Raw genomic sequence first — 22,071 nt, 5'->3', positions numbered from 1 at the left:
ATAAATTTAAAAAGTAAATCAAGGGGCGCCTGGGTGGCTCAGTGGGTTAAAGCCTCTGCCTTCAGCTCAGGTCATGATCCCAGGGTCCTGGATTGAGCCCCAAATAGGGCTCTCTGTTCAGTGGGGAGCCTGCTTCCTCTACTTTCTCTCTCTGCCTGCCTCTCTGCCTACCTGTGATCTCTGTCTGTCAAATAAATAAATAAAATCTTAAAAAAATAAAAAATTTTTTTAAAAAAGTAAATCAAGTATAAAAACAGTTTTTGCCTGATTTCAGACATACCATCCTCTTCTGGTGGTCTTGTTTGGTCAGTGTTCTCCTCTGTCTTTTTACTGTTTCTTTCTGCTAAGTTCTGGATGGCACAAAGAATGGCCCGGATGGCAGTTTCCACTTGCTCTGAAAAATCTTCCACAAACCCTTCCTCCAACATCTGGTTTCCTAGTAAGTAACATGGTGAGAGACAAACAAAACCTCCAATCATTTGCTTCAGTGCTTCTGGAAATCATTAACAATCCTCCTTTGTTACTTTTACAAATGGCCACCTGTCAAGTACTGACTGTGGGTGAGCCACCAGGTCAAACTACTGAACACAAAGATGAAGAAGACCTATTCCTCGTCTAGATAAACCTACAAGAGTTTATCATCTTTCACTGAAGGTTTTACTGGAAGAATCAAAAATATGAAACTAGTTAGGATAGTGTGTACAAACACCAACTTGGTCCAAATATCAGTGCTATAAAGTGACACGATCAAAGTAGAGGCGAGGTCCTCAAAGAAATGGGGCAGCAAGAGTTGGGAGCTGTGGGTCCAGCCACACCTGCCTGCCTTAGAACCCTGCACAGAGGTGTCTGGAAAAAACACCAAGTATTTTTAGGATACTCTAGATGTAATCTACAAGACATCACTCCTACACTGGGCTCTGGCTCCCTTGTCTAATGACAGTCCTTACCGCTTTGGCTGCCTAAAGCAAGTAGATGTGTCTTCCAGGTAGTAAAGTCATCTGTGGCTTTATTGATTTCTCCTCTTAAATATTCCAGGCTCTCAACTAATGCCATTTTTTGGTCTGTTTGCTCAACCTCCATCCCTGGAATAATGAACAAGGACTCCAGACCTTGCAAATGAACTGACATCTGGGACAGGCAACTCAGCCCAGAACAGCAAACTTCAAAATCCTTCCTGCAACAATAGAAATGCCACAATGTTGAGAGGAAGGGGCTACACCCTCCCTCCAACCACTAAAATGTAAGCAGGGGAAAATTCACTGTATCTCAAGATTTATAGCTACACATTTGCCACAAAGAACCATGAAGGTCCGTGGAAAAACAGAGAACTGAAGCAAAATCCCTTTTATCACTTTATCCCATTACTAAACTCCAAGCAAGCACCCAAGCAAACAGAGGGACAGTAAAGACATAAACACACTCACCAAGAATGAAAGAGAGTCTCACAAGACTGCTGCCTGATTCTGTCAACATCAGCTTTCACTGTTTTAATGGTTTTCAGCATTTCTGTTAATCTCGCAGTTGACTGTTGCCAAAGCTGGTCCTGCTTCCGCATCCGGCAACCAGAGGGCAGCTGATTTTGAGGTACAGGGGATGGGTAACTCAATTCTGATGGGATGAGGTCCTGTACTGCTCCAGAAGGCTGACCCTGTGCTTGGGCCTCGTGTTGGCCAGGAGTTGGCCCTGCACTGGGGCAGCACTGGAGGAACCAGGAGAGCTGCTCAAGCAGGATCTGGCTCTGCATGGCCAGGTGCTGCAGCCTTTCTGTCCACTGCTGCACGCTGTCCTGAGGAGGGAAGGGCACGGGGTAGACCAGTGGGCCAGTCAGCCTGCCATGAATCTCCTGCACGCAGCCGAGGAGGTTCCTGTACCGAGAAATCCATGGGGGAAACACATGGCACCTTAAACTGCATCACCAGGTTTTTTTAAACAGTTAACGTCATTTATTTCTGAACAAAGAAGGAGCTTTTTCACATAATCAAAAAGAGGATCCCCCAGGTTAAGAAGTCTGTTAAAATCCCTTTTAAAATACTTCAACACATCTTTCTGAAGACTGAAAGAAGTGTCTTCAGTCTTTCACAAGTGTCAAAACTCACTGCTTATCACCTACCCCCTTTCAGCTTTTTCACACCCAACAAAGTCACACCACTGCAATGATTTCAACCATTACTAAGAAAAAAAAGTCTTTAACTGTAGTATACTTTGTTAGATAAACTCTTATGAGTAGAGCAGAAAACAGCTGTAGCCAAAATGATTAAAAAGTCTAGAAATACTACCTTTGGGTTAACAGTCCATTCAACAAACCATGGACAGCTTTCCTTACTGTCCTCATCTTTAAAATACCTATTTGCACTGAGGAGCATCCCTATATGACACTCGGCAACCTGCAGCTCTGTGAGCCAAAAAGCTTAATGAACGAAAGCAGTCTCAGGTACGATCTGTGCCCAGAGACCAATGCTGCGGTACCATAAACACAATCCTGTCACACAGCCCGAGGGACTGTCATCCTCAAACCCCCTTCTATCCTGACCCAGGTACACTTCAGCCATGGCAACTGCTTCTGTCTAATTCGGCTCCGGATTCATTCCTCGGGGCCCTTCTCCCAACAAGCGCTGCCAGAACCACGGAGCAGAAGCGTATCAGCAAAAGCAGGGCGAGGAGCCAAGAGAAACTCCACCTGCATCTCTGGGCCTCAAATTCCATTTCACAGTTGAGAGCTCACTCACACGATTCTTCCTAACTCATACCACAGACCCAACTAACTAGTTAGTGGATACCTGAGGAGGACCCACTGCTCTGTCAGTGTGGTCAGGGAGCGCCGCTGTCGGATAAGCATCTTCATCAGATGTGCCGAGAAGCCTTTGCACCGCTCAACATTGCTCATGCCCATCTCCTGGCAGGGGAAGAAGGAAGCATGCCAAGGGTGTTGCTAGCAAACATCACCACTCGTGCAGGTGTCACTAGAAAGCCGGTTCATCCAAAACTCCCTGGGGCAAGTGCCCCTTGCTTAGACAAGCTTTGGGTATATACTGCAGTCTAAAAGCAACACATGGGACGCCTGGGTGGCTCAGTTGGTTAAGCAGCTGTCTTCGGCTCAGGGCATGATCCCAGGGTCCTGGGATCGAGTCCCGCATCGGGCTCCTTGCTCGGCAGGGAGCCTGCTTCTCCCTCTGCCTCTGCCTGCCTCTCTGTCTGCCTGTGCTCGCTCTCTCTCCCTCTCTCTCTGACAAATAAATAAATAAAATCTTAAAAAAAAAAAAATAAAAGCAACACATTCATCTTTTTGAGCAGTGCTTCTCAAATTATGTTTCCACAGATCACTGATCTGTTAAACCTAGGAACTAGGGTTAACACACTCAAAATTAGTGGCCTTTTCTCAATTCACAAAGGGAAAAGGACCTGAAGAGGACACTCTCAAGTTGAAGCTTTTCCTACATAACTTTTCTTCTGCGTTTGGTCTTACTGGCAAATATAAGTAACAGAATTTATGACAAAATGCTCTGATTAAACAGAAAATTACACTGATTTACATTATAAGCTTAATGATATTCTGCAGAAAGCTCAGTCACTTTCAGTAATGGGCTCTGATCAACTGCCAAGACCGGAGAATGTTGCTCTGGAGGAACAAGATAGGAGCTTTCTCAGGCCCTGCAACTCAAAGGTTCCATCACCTACCTTGGCAGGAGCTGCTAAGGCTGCACTAAGCCTGGCGTGCCGTGCAAGAGAGCGGAAGAAGTATTTCTGGCATCCCTCCCATGACGATGAGATTTCTGTAAGCAGCCTGGAAAATAACTCTGCATGATTTATTTAATTAAAACCACTATTTCCTACCCCAGATCCTGAAGACTCAGAGACCATTATTATCTAGTCACAACCAAAAGTTAAGAGTGTGAACAGATTTATTTCTGTGCGGTCGCAGTCAGGCACTCATCAGTCCTCTCTGCAAAGGCTGTATGTATTATACACTTAGCACTGAAGCACAGTGGGGAAATAAACTGTGATGTCAATATAGTTTCCTTAATGAAAACTTCGTAACTGTCTTAGGAATGGAAGCTAAGGGTCATAAATCCTGATGCTTACAGGAGCTGGGAAGATAATGTGATTGAGTAAGGACAGCCAAGCACAAAATGGTAAATGCCAGTGACAGCGGACCTCAATGTGGAAGAAGAAAAGGAGGACCACAGGGATCTGGCAAGCATGTGTCCTGTCAAAAGGAGGGAGCTACAGTTTAACTTTTGACCTAATGGGAGAGTAAACCCACTTGGTTGGCTGAACCTTCCTGAAAAACTGAAATCCAAAATATTTAGGTAAAATTTCTACTTTTGGGGTGTCTGGCTGGCTCAAAAGAGCATGCAACACTTGATCTCAAGGTTGTGAGTCTAAGCCCCATATTGGGTATAAAGATTACTTAAATAAATAAAACTTTAAGAAAATTCTCCTTTTTACAATGTTGTGTTGAATTAAAATGTAAAGCACTGAGAGGACCACTGAGCAAACGAAATACAAAGTACGCATGGCCAGCTCATGCAGGTCATCGTTTACAACCAGCTCTGCCATAGTTAATAAACACGGAAACACAGAACACAGAAACAGCTCTGCCTCCAAGTTTAAATTCAGGTCATGATCCGAGGGTCCTGGGATGGAGTCCTGCATTTGGCTCCCTGCTCAGTGGGGAACATGCTTCCCCCTCTACCCTTCCCCTCTGCTTGCGATCTCTCTCTTCCTCTCTTAAATAAATAACATCTTAAAAAAGAAAAGAAAATCAAATGAAAGGAACAAAAAAATAATGGGAGAGGTGAACACAGGAGGAAAGGAAAAGACACTTTTAAAAAAGGGGCGGTGTGTGCTAGATGGCTCAGTCTTTTAAGCTTTTGCCTTCGGCTCTGGTCATGATCTCAGAGTCCAGGGATTGGGTCCCACATTGGGCTCCCTGCTCAGCAGAGAGTCTGCTTAACCCTCTCTTCCGCTCTGCTCTCACTCTCATTCTCCCTCTCTCTTGCTCAAATAAATAAATAAATAATCTTTTTCAACAAACAAAAAAAAGAAAGTGGGGGGTGCTGGCTGGCTCAGTTGGTAGAGCATGCAACTCTTGATCTCAGAGTCATGAGTTCAAGCCCCATGTTGGGTGTGGGGCCTGAGGAAGGGAGGGAGGGAAGGAGGGCGAGAGGAAGACGAAAAGCAAAAAAATTCTCTTTTACCGAATGCTCACCACATGCCAGATCCCAAGCCAGGCACTATTTTAAATGTAACCTGTATAGCAACACTAGGAAAGAGGGATTCCATCCCCATTTTGGCAAATAAGGACATGGAGGCTTAAATCACTTGTTCTAGTTATAATTCAAAAAACAAACCTAGAATCAGCCTCCTGAGTGCTGCTGACTATAGACAATGCACTCTGGATATCTAATGGGTGAAGATGAAGCATCTCTTGAGGGTTTTTTGAACGGGCCCAGGCAACACCTTTGCGATAGGACAAACCTAGGAAATAAAAAGCACGTGTTTTAGAAACTCAGAAGAGAATGACTGTGCCATCGGGCCCCTCCCCCATGTGCCAGTCCCACCACCACTGCTACACAAAACGAAGTCCTTGGAACAGCACTGGGAGCTTGTTAGAAAGCAGGCTATGAGGCCCCGCCCTGCACCTACTGCAATAGAACTACTGCGCTCAACGAGATTCCCCCAGTCATCTGTACATACACTAGGGTTTGAGACACGTTGCTCGCCAAGCTATGTTGGAAGGGTGGGTGCTGTACAACATATGGTGATGAAAATGAATCACAGTTTCTGAGAAACCTCATTACAAAACTGTGACAATATTTGGGAATCACAAATGGTTCATTAGAGGAATTTCATATGTGACTGAACTCTCAGAATGGCATTTTAAAACCTGGCCTACCACCTTCTGTTCCCCACCATCTCACTATCTCTAGAAATTTCCCCAAAATCACCCACGTTGTTTTCCTCCCTAATAGTTGGTCATCATTCTGCATCTGGTTTCAAGCGAGAACCTTACCAGTTTTTGCAAGGTGTTGAAAGAGGTCTGCTAAAGCTCGCTGCTTCCGCAGGAGAATGTGCTTGGCTTCTGACCGTTGCTTTTCCTTCTCTGCCCAGGGATCCACCTTTAGGCTCTGCAGCTCACTCACACAGGAAATGACTTCACCTGAGGAGAAAATGGGGCAGTACTGAAATCTCAAGGGCTTATTCACATGTTGAAACTAATACTCAAGGGGCTCCTGGGTGGCTCAGGTCATGATCTCAGGGTCCTGGGATGGAGCCACATCGGGCTTTCTGCTCAGCAGGAAGCCTGCTTCCCTCCCCTCTCTCTGCCTGCCTCTCTGCCTACTTGTGATCTCTGTCTGTCAAATAAATAAATAAAATCTTTAATAAAAAATAAACAAACAAACCTAATACTCAAGACCCAGGACTTCGTGGGAAATGAGAACTAGGTGACATTCATCTTTAAGGCTCTGATAACTAGCACAGTCCCTAGCATTTTGTAAATTTTAAACTTAAGGAATCAAGATGGCAGGGAAATAAAAACTCACGGGTTACCTCTCTTTCAACAGTAAACAACCCAAATAAAAGTATTTATTCTTTTTCTTTAGAGCTTTATAATCAATCAGGCAAAAAGCAGTTGTTATGCATAGCAATTTATACTAAGAATTTAAATCATCTGAGATAAATTTCCCATAAATATGATATATACTGAGGTCCTATGCTCTACTAGTTAGTAGATGTTCCTTTACTCTGTACAACTCCAGAAGGGCCAATTTCTAGCTCCTTGGAGAGGCTCAAAGAGATCTAGTCATTTTCTAAAGTCTATTCAGCTCGAGTGGACTAGAAGACAAGATATGAACTCTGGCCAAAACAACTCTGAAGCCCAGGTTCTTCCTCCAGCACCACACGGCCTTGCTGAGGACTCACAGGTACCTGTACCATGAGGCTGCTGCCCGCCTGCCACAGGGAGCATTATGGGCTGTGTCCCCCCAGATTCATGTTATAATAGTCCCAACCCCGAGCGCCTCAGAGTGTGACTGTATTTGGAGAAAGGCCTTTAAAGAGGTAATTAAAGAAAGATGAGGCCATGTGCGTGGGCCCTAATCCAATTCCTTAACAAAGAGTAGGACACGAGAGACCATGTGAAGACAAAGAAGGAAAAAAAGACATCTACCAGGCAAGGAGAGAATACTGTGAAACTGTGAAACCTGTGAATACTTTGATTTTGTATGTTTAGCCTCAGAAGTGCGTGGAAATTAATTTCTCTTGTTTAAGCCACCCAATATGTGATACTTGCTAAATGAGCCCTAGCAAACTAACACAGGCAGTCTAGCCTTTTAGAAGCGAGCAAGTGGACGACATACCATTACACGGACACCGCAGGAGGATGGAGAATTCTTTGCATCACAAGGTGAGTGAGTGCCTTTTCCAGAAGATGCATGTGGCAACTTCTGCTTACCCTGATCATCAGGCTCAGGTGGGCAAGGTCATCATGAGAATGGATATTATTACACTCTTATTCTAACAAGTTTTAAAAAATAAAGAGCTCCCTGAGATTAGACTGTAGCCTCAATGAAGACAGTCAATCTCACTCTGACACCACACTCACTTGGGGTGAATAGGGGTGGGGACAGTGGTGAAAGGCCACCAAGACCTCAATCTAGTAAGTTCTGGAACTCCTTCCCCAGCCATTGCTATTAGACTACAGAGCCTCAGCTTCCCTGTGTGAGGACGGCCAGGGAGATGAAATTGCTCTGTCTCTCCACGGTGAAGAGAGCAAGAAGAAAACTGGATGAATATTCTCCTTTAACTCAAGGGAGACATTCTGAGATGTAGGGACAGTTTAAAGATTCTGGGAAATTCATCTCTCCAGCCATCAAGAGAGGATATAGACAAGCACTAACACAGAAAATGGCGAAACACAGCATTAGTTTACACGAAAGGAAGACAAGATGAAAATTAAGACAGCCTGTGTGGTCTTAGCTGGCTCCTGCATCTTGGCTCTGTTAGTTTTAGCCCATTTGTTTATTCAATTAACTGCTCAACACTATTCAAGAGATCAAAAAAGGGCTTATGTAACAAATTCCCACCTTCCTGGGGCACTGGGGAAAAGAGAGGGAGCAGACCCCACCCTTTGCTCCTGGCTGTTGGCACCCACCAGTGAAGTGATCGAGGCCCTCCACCAGGTGAGGCAGGCGGCTTTCCTTCATGAATGTCAGGCACATCTTCCTCATTCGTTTCATGAGCTTTGGCAAGCGACGCAGCAGCTCTCCCTCTGAGGGGAAAGGAGCATTCTCACTCTGTTCTGGAATCACAGCCTGTGAGACAGAGCACAAATAAGATATGGGCGCCAAGTTTATTTTCTTTTGATTATAATCATCAGCTCACTGTTTTCTGTCACGCTGATCAAAAATTCTGATTTGCTATTGGTGATAACCTGGAAGTTTCAGGGATTCCTCCCTGTGGTTAGCATGAGTAGCTCCCCAATGATCCCAGAGCACCTTGTATCTAAGGATTTGATACGGGAACAGACGTCCTGTAACAGACCTGCTTACCCAAGGTCTCCACGACTATCACATTTTCTGGAATTTTGCAAGCCAACGCTTAACTATTGGTGCTTGAAATTGGCCATGGTGAGAGAAATAATAGCCCAGTCATCAGCAACCACTACAATCAACAAATCACTACACACATTCGCTCCCTGTGCAGCATGTGGTAGCCCAAAGACAGCTTCAGTGGCACATTCCTCAACTGATGCTTCAAGTCTTCTGTTATAGGTAGATCCAATGTCCACAGGCATGCACAATACTTATTTCCTACAGGTGACATTAAACTTTCAGCACCAGGATCAAAGCTTTTTTGCCTTATTATGCAGCAGTGGCAGGCAGATATACAAATACTAGATTTTGTCCAAAGACCAGGATTTCAAGGCATTCCCTTGCTTAGTTCTAGGGTCACTCCTTATAGAGAAAGCACAGATTTCCCCTACCGGCCCAGGAGTAAGCAAACACTATCTCCCAACGTATACCTGTGCAGCTGCCGGCCGGGCTAACAGGGTCTCCCTCAGTGTCTTGTTCAGACTCTGAATGGGGGATGCCTCACTAATGGCTGTTGGCCGCGACAAAAAATCAGGCTGTTCCTCCTTGTCACTCTCCACCAAGGATGACCGGCAAGGTTCACTCAGGACAGCTTCAAATTTCTTCATGAATTTAAAGAGGGTCCTGGCCCCACGGAATGACAGATGAGGAGGGAAAAATGGGTGGAAAGTGAGGAAATGTAAAAATGGCACAACACATACACACATAATAACCTGTACCTTCTATATACATGAACTCCTTATATACTCATAACCATCCTGTTTGTTTTTAAGGGAAAATAAAGCAGATATTGTCATCTCCCTTTTCTAGAAGAAAAAACTGAAGCCAGGAATGTTGGAATCACTTCACTCATGGTGAAACAGCTAGTAGGTGACAGAAGACTCAACCCTTCTATAGTGCTTAGCCTGCTTTGTCTCAAAGCACACCAATTCCTCTTGCATGTAGACTTTGCTTTGGGTGGTAGGGGTGATGTGGAAAAGCCACACCAAAACAATCTAATGCTTCATAGTAAGTTCAAGGCTACGTTAAGTCAGGCCACATTAACAATGTCGTCTTGCTACCTACCATACAAAAATTCTGAGCTTTGGTCACCCCCAATTTTTTTCTTTTAAGTAGGGCTTAAACTCATGAGCTTGAACCAACACAGGGCTGGAACTCATGAACCTGAGATCGGACCTGAGCTGAGATCAAGAGTTGAACACTTAACCAACTGAGCCACCAAGGTACCCGTCACTCCCAGTTTTTAAAAAACGAATTACCTGTGTGTCTTTTCCACAGATTGTTTAATGGACCAGAAACTGACATCATTCCATTTGGATATTTTAACAAATTCCTGTAAGATACACGAAGATCAAGAAATAGCTTTATAAAGCTGGTGTCACTATGTTTCTTTCGAAATCATCTCTATGCTAAAGACCAGAGCCCACTCCATCCCAAATACCAGACTGTGTGCCAGTAAACAAGTAAAAGTTTAAAAAAGGAACCACATATTTGTCACAAAGCAATGAAAAAAGAGTGCTGTCACTATCAACAGGTCAGTTGATACATACTCCATTTGTTAGTTCCACAACTACTGAGAGTTATCAAAAGACAGGGTCCTCCTTTCCCCCAGGGCACCTCAGTAACTCTCAACACTGAATGGCACCCCCTGAGGTGGAAAATCAGTCTGGGCAAGAGCAGGGAAGGGAGCACTAACAGACATATGTGGCAATCCTTCTGAGGACCCTTCAACAGGGGCCGCTCCACTAACCCTCACACACTTGGACAGGTCGGTCATGGAGACAGTGCTGCAGAACGTGGATCTTGCCATCCTATTTGGCAGTTGCAGTGCACGCCTCCATTTCCCAGAGCCCCCTGCCTCATAGTTAAATGTATGAAAGAACAGAACTAAAAACGATTTGCTGATTTTGTTCTCCCAAGAGTGATCATGACAATTGTTCATCTTACTTTAAGTTCTTTTTCAAGGGGGGAACGAAGTTCCACAATTTTGGCCTGGACTCGGTCAAAGAATTGCTTGTAATAATGGTACAGATTCCACAGAACACTGCAAAGTGAATCTGGAAGAAACGAAAAGAAACAAAAACACCACACTTGCCACATGTGCTACTTGCAGCACCCATGGGCTCCACATTTTAGGGACACCACCTCCTCATTGCCTTGAGGCCCTGAGATGACAGCACAACATCTCACAGGCAGATTATTTAACAGCTCAATGGGGAGCCTAAGTCTAGCAGTTCCCAGAGATGCAGGCAGGCTGTCAGCACTACCCCATTTTTCCATTTTAGATTGTACTGAATTTTGTTGCACTTTTGTTCTTAAAGACTGTGTACTCAGATGTTTCCCTAAACACAATCTCAAACCCTTTCTTGGAATCTTATTGTAAACTAAGCAGAAACTGAGCCTGTTTTAAAAGATGGCATAAAAGGCTCACCCTGACTGCTCATTCACAATCTAGAGTCCTAGTTTCATTTCATCCAAATAGATGTGGTCAGGGACATTAATTAACAGCATTTTAGGTGCAGTTACTTGACATGGAACACAGCTCTCACTAGATCCAAGAATCTAATTATGGCCTGGTCCAAGCAAAAGCTTAGCAGGACACCTAACACTGTCTAGACAGAAAGATCTGCAGCCTCAACACACCGATATCCAAGATCTGCATTTGGCAACTGACCTCTGGCAGAGTCCACTAGCCAGGGCTTCATTTCTAACCAGTTTGTACTTTAATGTTGTTCTCTGTGTCTAATGTGTATCACTTTAAAAGATGATTAAAAGTGTCTCATTTAAAATCTGGTATGCAGGGGCGCCTGGGTGGCTCAGTCGGTTGAGCATCTGACTCTTGGTTTCAGTTCAGGTCATGATCTCATTGCTTGAGGGATCGAGCCCCCATGACACCCCACACTCAGTGTGGAGTCTGCTTGAGGGTCTCTGTCTCTGCCCCCACCCCCCACATGCTCTCACTCACTCTCTCAAATAAACAAATAAAATCTTTCTAAATAATAAATAAAACCTGGTATGCAACAAGACACCTACTCATGGAGAGTTCAAAGCCTAATCTATTTAAACAGTGTACTGTAAAAGTATATATGTGAAACCAAGAAATGTAATCAAGCAGTAAAACACTGTCTGAATGCAGACCATGATCTCAAGTTCTTCTATTTTTTCCCCCAAGAGTGGAAAATAGACTTCTCCATAGGAGAGCTAAAATACATTAATATTTGAAATTAAAGGTATAACAGTACCAGAATGCAGTCCAAAGAGTAAATCAAGTTACATAATTACATTTTAATGAACTAAATCTAAAGATGTCAATTGAATTACGATCTATTAAATATATTATTTCCTCTTAAGTAAAACTGCTCAAGAGTTAATCAGTAATGAATCATCTTGGAGCTATGCAACTTTTTAAAAAAATACAAATTATTGGGGCATTTGGGTGGCTCAGTGGGTTAAGCCGCTGCCTTCGGCTCAGGTCATGATCTCAGGGTCCTGGGATAGAGCCCCGCCCACATCCGCCAACCCCTGCCTCTCTGCCTACCTATGATCTCTGTCAAATAAATAAATAAAACTTTAAAAAAAAATACAAATTACCAATTTTAAGTGCTGCCAGCTATAATAACTTTAACAGGTATTTTTATTTGTTTTTTTTTAATGTAATTATTTTTATGTGCTTTGCATCTCCAGACAGTTTTCCCACATTTGGATAGAATGTTTAAGAGGTTGCAAACTTAGTAACTTATGAAAAGGGTAAAATAAAATTTTCTTGAGTGTAACTTGGAATAATTTAAGGGACATTTTATATACTTTTAACAATCAGAACTTAATTGGGATGCCAGATTTACAGCAATTTGCATCCTTAATTTTCCAGATAATCTACAGGTTAGTATTTGATAAATGATTTTTTAAAGCAAATATGAATATTCTGTTAATTTATAATTTACTAATGTGTTATTACTGTAACTAAAAATGTTATAGAGACTTTTAAATTCAGTCTTGCATAGAAAGACATGTATTAAGCAAAATTATGTGAATAAATATTGCCACAAAAATTTTTTTTAAAGTACATACAAAAAAAATACACACACAGGGACGCCTGGGTGGCGCAGTTGGTTAAACGACTGCCTCCGGCTCAGGGCGTGATCCTGGAGTCCCGGGATCGAGTCCCACATCAGGCTCCCAGCTCCATGGGGAGTCTGCTTCTCCCTCTGACCTTCTCCTCGCTCATGCTCTCTCTCACTGTCTCTCTCTCTCAAATAAATGAAATAAAATCTTAAAAAAAAAAAAAAATTAAAAAAAAAAAATACACACACAAACACACACACACACCCCTCCCTCCTTACCCTTTCCTTCAACTTGAGGCATCAACAAGACATGACAATGGAAAACCAGTAACATCTGAAGTCGTACGTGGAATTCTCCCAGTGAGGATCCTTCAATAAATGCTTGTAATGTGCTGACCAGCAACATCAGGGTCATCTGTTTGTCATCTTTAGAGATTCAAAGAGGAAACCATATGTACCTGCAACCATCACCCCATATTCATAACATGCACGTAATCTACTATAGGACACATTGAGGGATAGCAGGCAAGTAGAGACTGCAAAGTGAAACTCTGAAGCAAGGAGGACCACAGGTAAATTCCAAGCTGATATAAACACAGATGCAGTCAAGAATGTGTTAAACGCACTCAGAGCAAATTATGAGACTGAATTATAAGGTGTTTGTTTCAAGCATGAAATGAAAACACTTTTAACTCAAGCATGCCAGCTAGTATCTAAGAAATCTTCGTTATGACACATCTCTTGGATATACAGAATAAGGAAACTTTATCTTATGACCAGCTTTCTAGAATTTGAACAAGTCACTTAAAACTCTGAGGAATTCCATCAAGTCAAATGACGTATCCTATGTAAAAGCAGCAGTACCAGCAGACGTGGGAACAGGTTAAACCCCACACTCTGCAGCACTCTACAATTAGCCTGCAACTTCTAACGATGCAGGAATTGATGGATGGGAGTTACCTTCCTGCTCTTCCGTTTGCTCCTGCATGTGCTTCTCAAGCATCTGGTAGATGGAGAACCAGTGCTTGGTGGACTTCTCGGTATGGCGCTTCATGGTATTATCCAAACTCATAGACCAGCAGCTGGAATGTGAAAGAGGCCGAGCAGTCATTTAAGAAAACCCACTGGGAAGATTTGAAACTACTCAAGCAGAAGCTAAACATTCACTCTTCTCTCCTCCCAGGTGGAGATGGAGAAGACACCTAGTTTGCTGTCTTGGGAAGGTATGCCATTGTCTGGTCTCTACCGAGATCACTTTAATGCCCCGCTTTTAATTCTGTGATTAATAACTGAAAAGCACATTCTCAGTCTATGCAGACACAAACTATCAAATGTCCCTACCGCATAAATTCAGGAGGGGAAGGAAAGTGACAGATTATCACTTACTTCAGTTCCAGTTTACGCCAACGAATGATCATCTGACTGACTAAATCGAGATGCTTCCGCAGAGAGAGAGCTCTACTGGCATTCTCCTCCCAATCCTAAAAAGCAAAGATAAAATTTACTATGGCCATTATTTAATCCCTTAATCACCGCCCGCTCTCAGGAATATCTTGGACCTTTAGTCTTTGAAGACCACAGGGCCTCTAAATAACTTTTATGCCAATTTACCAATGAGTTTACATCCAGTGTACCAAGCTTCAAGTTGTTTCTGGTCACCTGACAGAACTTGAGCAAAGCCAAGTTTAGGCAAAAAGCAAAGGATTTAGTGAGCTGAGTCTGAATTGCTATTGTTAGACATGTGACCCCCTCCAAAGTGCAGAGCCCAATGTGATAATCAGAGAATCACCAGATTCTTCAGAGGATGCTGAGAGGACCAAGGGGGGTGATATATGCAGGCACAGGGCTAGTCTGGAAGTCCTCCAGGAAGCCAGGGCCAAAGGAGACCTCAGTACCAGTGGACACTGCATCCCACACTTGAGAACAGGAGAGGCAGGTCTTTCACATGCCCCACAAGGCAAAAGCTTCACTTGTAATGATCGGAACCCATGCCAGAAAAACCGAAGCAGCTGATTCTTCTCTCCAGTCCAAACTGTAACTTTCTGTCCCTTTAACAATAACTCTGCCAAAAGATAAATCTTTTTTCAATTGACTACAAACTAAAATGAGAGGAGAGAGAGAATTATCTTACCTGTGCCTTTGCCAGGAGGATCTCTAAGCCATTCAGGAACTTTGAGATGGGACTGGAAAGTGGAAAACTACGAATTCTATCCATTACAACCAGCAGCTGCAGTAAACAGATAGACAGATAGATAAAAGATCTAGGCATTTCTGTGGGAATATCACCCAAAGTCACAGGTTACTGACTAGAGAACTGAAGAAAGTTTTATGCAAAGTCCTTGCTTTACAAGCACCTACGAAAACCATGGAGGAAACTTATCCAAACTCATGTGGATCTCAGATAAACACTTAACCTGCATTGCTCTTGAAAAAACATGGAGTTTGAGAAGATAGTAATTATTATGATGGGTTTTTTTAGTAATCTCTACAGCCAACGTGGTTTGAACTCACAACCTGGAGTCCGAGAGTCACATATTCTTCTGACTGAGCCAGCCAGGTGCCCCAGGATAATCTCTCTTAACCACTCTCCATTTTAAGAATTATTACAAAATTGGCTGAAAACTATAAGTTAGGTCTGAGTTAAAACCACCAATCTTGAAAAAACCAGGCCTTTGCTAACATACATAGGTATATGAATAAACAGAGCAATACAGCAGCACTTTAACATGTGAACAGCAGTGCTCGCTTCGGCAGCACATATACTAAAAAAAACATGTGAACAGCAAACTATGACTAACAAATAAAATTAATAGAATCCCAAACATCATTTATACAGTACAAACTGGTATGTCCATCCTGCAGGGAATAGTATCCCACTGAAGTGGGGTTTTGTGAATCTTTGTTAATATATTGAAATATGCACATGAACATCCCCAGAGATGGCAGAGACCGTATCTTCAAGACTCCCTTCTTACCGGATGCCCTACCTGCTCAAGAGCCGGGTGTTCTGGCCATTCCTGCAGCAGCTGACTAACAGCTTCTGAGAAACCTTGAAGCACAGGTTGACAATGCCTTGCTTCTGGGACATTGGGATGCTGGTAGAAATCATAGGGCCCATCGGACTTCACCATCAGATCTGATACTGCCTCACCAAAAAGAGTGTTATGGGAGAGGGTGCAGGCCAAAAGTTGGCTGCCCAAGAGTTGATCATTCAGTTCAGCTCCTGGGAAGTTAACAACATCATAGTAACGTCAGTGAACTCAGCAGGCTGAGCTATCAAGTTATAAAGATGACAAAAACATGCTCAAAAATAATGAACTACTGAAACAAATGAAGATATTTCAATGCCACTCATGCCCAAAGCAACATGGGCCTAGAGGACTAGGACCATGTTATCAAAAGAGTATCACCAAGTCTGCCAAGCTTCTTGGATATACAGAGGAACTCAGATACTTAGCTGTTATCAAGAAGCTACAGAGCTTGGTTTGATGGATTCAATTTCCTGGGTTTTGTGGCTGTCTTGGTAGGCAGAAAAGAAATGTAAAGCTTCCTTCCTAATAGCAAGGAAGAACTCATGAGATCATACAGGAAAGTGAATCAAATGAAATTCTCTAAGATTTATTTCTGAGTTCCCAGGTTGCTCCCAGGGATACAGGATATGAAAAGCACTGAAGCTATTAGAGGCAAATCAGAAATAATACTGAGGAACAAAACCATTTAAACTAAGTCTATATCCTTATTTAAAAAAAAAATTTTTTTTTAAGATTTTATTTATCTATTTGACAGAGAGAGAGAGAGATCACAGGTAAGCAGAGAGGCAGACAGAGAGAGAGGGGGAAGCAGGCTCCCTGCTGAGCAGAGAGCCCGATGCGGGGCTGGATCCCACCACCCTGGGATCACAACCCGAGCGGAAGGCAGAGGCTTTAATCCCCTGAGCCACCCGGAGGGGCCCCATCCTTATTTTTTTAATCCCTTTACCCCAAAGTATTCAAATGATAAAAATCCACTATTGCAGAATTTTAAAAGAAGTTTTTTTGAAGTAGCTTGAGTCTCTTAAGCTAAGGAAACAGGGAGGTAATGATTTTAATTTTTCCAGAAGTAGCAATCACATTTTTTCATTTTCATTTCCCAAGAATATAATAAAAGTAAACTGTCATACCCATCAGAGGGTAGAAGTGTGTCACAAGAGATGCTCCAGTTTGATAGCAGGACAGAAACAGGCCAAGGTAATGCTTTGTCTCGTGTGGCGGCAGAGTCTGTTGGTACCAGAGGGACCGGGCAAAGTTGAGGCACAGCTGCTGGTGAATCAGCATCACGGCCTGCATTGAGCTCTGGGAGAAGAGGGTGGGGTCTGTGGCTGCTCCCTCTTCTTGTCCATCTGAAGTTCCCTTCTTCTCTTCCAGCGTTGGTTCTACCAGAATATCTGCAAAATCCTGTCAATAACATTAGAATAATTGAACTACGAAACCAAAATGCAGTTTTAAGCCAAAAGAAGGCGCAAAGATGGAGCATGAACAATCAAAAAAATGAAGTAGTGACTTACATAAAGATATAGTAAAAACAATTCGATTATAAAACCATTCAAAGGTAACACAGGTGGTAGCAAGGGAAATTATTCCCAAACAAACCCTGTTACCACCACCCAACCTTTTCATGAAGTGGGAACTGCCTTCTGAACTCCCGTTCTTCTTCCTCCTCCTCGCTCAGGGCTGTCCTGGAGTTCCTGCTCCTGTATCTGTAAAGGCTGTTTTCCTGCTCGGCCTTCTCTTGGGCTATGCGTTCCTGCTCATCCCACTCATTGATAATTTCCTGAAAAGTTACACATTTGGAAGGAAACTTACTTGTCTTCGCTGAGGTGCTTCAATGAACAAAGCAAAACTTGTCAGCTCTTAATTTCTCATGATAACAAAAGTACATCCAAGTAAAAGCCAACATCCAAGAAATGAAATCCCAGGTCATAGAGAGAAAGTAAACTGTTTTCAAACTGTTTCTGCAGCAACCCATTTTCTAAATTCCCCCTTGCTGTACGGCCACTTTTTCATAGGTGTAAAAACTTGCTACAGTAAATGCCACTGGGACTTCCTATCAGGAGTTAATGATGTTTTGTACTTAGGACAGGCTCTGGATAGGCACTGTGGGGCTTGTGATTCAGACTGCACTTGGCCAACCACTCAAGCAGCTGGCTCAGGAGTTCAGGAAAGGGAAACGAGGGCTTGGGGGCAGTGGTTGCAGGGCACCAATCAGATAAAACTGGGCTATACCTTATCAGACACCTCTTAAATCCCCAGTAATTCTAAGATTTTAAGTCCTTAAGTTGGCAAAAACTATAAATTAAACAATACTCATGAGAACTGAGGAAATGAATATCCACCATTCAGAAAGATAATCTGTATTAAAATCTTAAGTGGCTAATCTTCATCCCAGCAGTTCTGCTTTCTAGAATTTATACCCAAAGACCTAGGTATAAGACTATCTGTGGTGACTGTGGTGGTGACATTTTCCAAGGTAGTAAAAAGACTACAAATATAAATGTCCTGTGATAAGAAATTAATTACATGTCTTAGAGCATATCCATACAAAAAAAACTAGGAAGCCATTCAGTATGATGCAGGTAAAAAACACCATAATTATAAAGGAAAATAATCACTAACTGCTGTTAAGTTTTTAAAGCAAAGTATAAAACAGAATGGACTTTAGTAGTAGTTTGTAGAACTCCAGCAACTTAAAGACCAGTCTCAGAGATCAAAGAAGAGACAGAACTGTCCTCAATTAAAGCATGTCTTTTATCTATTACATATCAGGAAAATAGTCTAAGACTTTCATTTTAAAAAGAGTTCTGCTAAAAAACAAAAATTTATGAACCACTGGACAAATGACTTAAATTTATGTCATAGACATATATGTACAGGTTCATGTATACACATAAATTTATGTCATAGACATACATGTACAGGTTCATGTATACACATAAACCTAGAATGGGACACACAAGTATGTTACCAGTTACACAGTTTTAATTGGTATTAGGTCTTGTTTCTATCTATTCTTTTAATTACATAAATTGAGAACAAATTGTTTTCATTGATAAGAGGAAAACAGATTTTCTTAATAAAAGTTGAACTATTACCTAGCCAAAACCACCATAAATAAAGTCAAAAGATAAACAAAAAAACTAGGAGAAAATATTTGCAGTATCACAGATAAAGAGCTAACATCACTAATTTTTTCTAATCTCTTAAAAATCGAGGGACAAACACCCCCAAAACTGACAGCTGAATAGGAGACAGAAAGGAAGACACTAGACCCCATGCCGAACCATCTGGTCTCTTTCTACACAGAGTATTGCTGATGTTCTGCTTGTGCTCCCAGCTCCCTTCAGAAGTAGGCTGGGGCTGCCCCCCAGAAATGGGCTTACCTGGCACACATGTCTGAAGAGCTGCAGGGCCCTTTGGTCCAGCTCCCCCTTGCACAGCACATGGGAGCGCAGGTAAAGGAGGGCATTCACCAGCAGCTGCTCTCGGGTGGGGAAAGGTCTCTGGCCCTTGCCTTCCAGCTCCTTGCCTCCTGAACGCTTGAGGATCAACTTTCCAAGGCCTCGAAGAACCTCCTCCGACCTCACTGAGCATAAAGTGTCTGCATGGGCATAGTAAGTGGGGAAGGCGGGGCCCACCGATGGAAAAGCCAGCAGGGATGAGGCCAGGGTAGCCAGCCTGTCTGCACAGACCACACTGCCGTGGAGTGAAGCGTGGACCTCAGACGCAACCAGCCTCATGCCATGCTGCAGCTGCAGGATGGATGCCTGCAGCGGGGCCACCGAGTCTGGGTACAGGGCATAATCCTCAGCCAGCCGCTTCCTGAACTGGTGGTGGGACTGCTGCCAGGAAGCCTCCTCCTTCAGAAGATTCTGGGCCACCTGAGCAGACCGAGGGCCATCCCTGCGAAGGGCCTGCAGGAGCCGTGTGAGCAGATCCTGAACAGCAGGGGCCTTGGCAATGCTGGTGACGTAGTGGTGGATCTCCTGCACCAGTGACTCGTAGGCAGGCACCTGGGGTCTGAAGGCCTGCTTCTTTGACAGGCTGCAGATGAAGTTCTCCAGATGATCAATTCTTTGGCGAAGTAGTCTAAAGGCAAATCAACATAATATGCAAATTCTGTCAGGAGGAAAACAGCAAATCTAGACTGAGCCCTTAACTAGGAAAACAAAATGAAGGCCTATCAGCTGCTGAGGAATAATATGAAGAAAATATTGACAATTATAATGTAAACGAGTAATAGATCATTTATCACACGCCACACATGGTAAAGTAACACAGATGTGTATTTCATCCAAGTCTAATCACAATTCACTCAAGGAGTTGCTATGATCCTTCTTTCACGGACATGGACTCTAAGGCTCAAAGGCATTAAGTGACCTATTCAAAGTCTAAAGCCAAAGGATAGGAACAGGACTGGAACTCAGACCTACGACACTGCACAGTATTTACCAAGACAGCAAACCCACACAGTGCACACCATTACACCCAACTTCTGTCATGCTGAAAATCAGTTCAGTGGTTTCAATCCAGCTAGCCCCATGTGAATCCTGCCCTTCCTTTCAGAGTATTAATTTTTCCTGACTATAAGCATGGCTTTAGGATCTTACTGCTAATGTAGAGACATGTATTATCACCTCTAACACTACAATTACATTGTAAAGATCAACCTAAAAATGTCTTTAAAATAACAAAAACAAAAACAAAAAAACAGAACAACACAATTACTCTGCTGTTACCTGATGTGAGGATGAGAGTGACGGAAAATGACTTCATCTTCCAGGTCTGTTCCAGTTCGTAGCTGGGATGAGAGGTTTCGGGTCTTCCACTCACACTGTAGCTGGTGTAACTAACAGAAAGGGAGAAGCTGGTCTGCTGCGCCCAGCTATGACCATGTCCAAGACGACAATGCCCTGGGGAAGGGCAGAGCAACTGGATGGAAGGAACCTGGGCTCTTGAAAGACCCAAGAGCAGGGGCTTTTGCTCCATGAACCTGCACCACTCACCTTGGAGCTTCTAGGTAAAAGAAACTCTCTTATTCACACTACCGGACTTGACTCTGCTATAGCAGCTTAGTCTTTACCAACTCATATACTACTTCCATATTTTGAAGAAGGAAAATTACACCACTATCTTTATGTTTTGGTTCGAAGTTCAACTATCAAGGGATACTACTTAATCTAAATCTACTTGATTCCTGAATTTTAGATAAACACCCAAACGTTAAAACCTGAGGAATACCATATCATATCTAAAGAAATTATTCAAGTCCAAATATTCGAAACTTAGTTCAAATACAGGGAGTATGGATAGGAGATACACTAGTTCTCTGGCAATGCCTCAGGTGTTCTACCGTTAAGACCTCTGTCTACTGGGACGCCTGGGTGGCGCAGTTGGTTGAACGACTGCCTCCGGCTCAGGGCGTGATCCTAGAGTCCCGGGATCGAGTCCCACATCAGGCTCCCAGCTCCATGGGGAGTCTGCTTCGCTCTCTGACCTTCTCCTCGCTCATTCTCTCTCTCACTGTCTCTCTCTCTCAAATAAATAAAATAAAATCTTTAAAAAAAAAAAAAAAAAAAGACCTCTGTCTACTGCAGCCTATTGGCAAATTAGGAAGGGCCCCTCCAAATACCGAAGCTTACTCAGAGGAACTCTCAAGGAAGAATATGCAGTCTTTAGAACACACCCCTGGGATGTCACAGGGTAGCCTGTACAAAATCATCCCTCTGGTGCTCTAAGCATCCAAAGGGCAATACAAGGAGTAATATACCAAGCACACCCACCCAGTCAGGGAAGGAGCCCATGCTCCAGACTCTCACCCCTCCATACCTCTTCCTTAGCATACTTGAGCTTGTATTCCTTCTTCACTGCAGGGTCAAAGCGTGCCTGCGGAAGCCATGTCTGAATCTGCAGCAAGCCAAGGCTCACCCAGAGGCTCCCACGGCGGGCTGGCTCGGGAAGGTCCCGTTTACTGTCCCCTTCCCCAAACAAGTGGCGCAGGGAGGTGAGCAAGAGGCATAGCAGTTCTTTGGGCAGGGCCTCCTGCCCAGCCATGTCCCCAAGGGTCTGGCCCACAATTTGGAAGGCCTGGCTGTCCCCAAGCAGCAGCTGTTCACAGTTCTGCATGTACTCCTGCCGCCGGGACTCAGGGAGCAGCTCTGCCAAACCCGCCAGGTGTCGGCACAGCACAAGCCCCTGGAGCTGTGAATCCGTGCGTCTGTAGAGATAAGGAAACACTTACAGGCTTGCACTACGTCCAACAGCGTTCCTTTCGCACACTCTCATCCCCTCAGAAAATGACACAGCAGACTGCACTGCCAATAGTTAAAGGTGAATTTCTTTTCTCAAGTAATCCTACATGCTTTTCCAAGCCCCCTCTCTTTA

The 22,071-nt window shown here is 43.5% G+C and overlaps 1 protein-coding gene across 2 annotated transcripts in view; it reads right to left on the bottom strand.

Moving 5' to 3' along the window:
- Positions 1-22,071, bottom strand: part of MDN1 (midasin AAA ATPase 1) — a 167,289-nt gene that overhangs the window by 24,698 nt on the left and 120,520 nt on the right. For both annotated transcript variants that reach the window (XM_044245581.1, XM_044245572.1), the window contains exons 61-81: positions 21,517-21,904; positions 20,427-20,536; positions 19,071-19,776; positions 17,303-17,464; positions 16,815-17,088; positions 15,643-15,878; positions 14,787-14,882; positions 14,042-14,136; positions 13,616-13,737; positions 12,935-13,081; positions 10,542-10,651; positions 9,854-9,927; positions 9,026-9,218; positions 8,156-8,315; positions 6,014-6,160; positions 5,352-5,478; positions 3,676-3,781; positions 2,778-2,893; positions 1,425-1,865; positions 948-1,174; positions 281-436 (exon numbers count right to left, since the gene is read on the bottom strand). In XM_044245581.1, the coding sequence (XP_044101516.1) occupies positions 281-436; positions 948-1,174; positions 1,425-1,865; positions 2,778-2,893; positions 3,676-3,781; positions 5,352-5,478; positions 6,014-6,160; positions 8,156-8,315; positions 9,026-9,218; positions 9,854-9,927; positions 10,542-10,651; positions 12,935-13,081; positions 13,616-13,737; positions 14,042-14,136; positions 14,787-14,882; positions 15,643-15,878; positions 16,815-17,088; positions 17,303-17,464; positions 19,071-19,776; positions 20,427-20,536; positions 21,517-21,904 (4,193 nt within the window). The remainder of the gene's footprint in view (positions 1-280; positions 437-947; positions 1,175-1,424; positions 1,866-2,777; positions 2,894-3,675; positions 3,782-5,351; positions 5,479-6,013; positions 6,161-8,155; positions 8,316-9,025; positions 9,219-9,853; positions 9,928-10,541; positions 10,652-12,934; positions 13,082-13,615; positions 13,738-14,041; positions 14,137-14,786; positions 14,883-15,642; positions 15,879-16,814; positions 17,089-17,302; positions 17,465-19,070; positions 19,777-20,426; positions 20,537-21,516; positions 21,905-22,071) is intronic.

Source organism: Neovison vison, chromosome 1, assembly GCF_020171115.1.
Source record: "Neovison vison isolate M4711 chromosome 1, ASM_NN_V1, whole genome shotgun sequence".
Classification (NCBI taxonomy): domain Eukaryota; kingdom Metazoa; phylum Chordata; class Mammalia; order Carnivora; family Mustelidae; genus Neogale; species Neogale vison.
The sequence above is the reverse complement of the archived record's forward strand: the minus strand, read 5'-3'. Positions and strand labels throughout refer to the sequence as shown.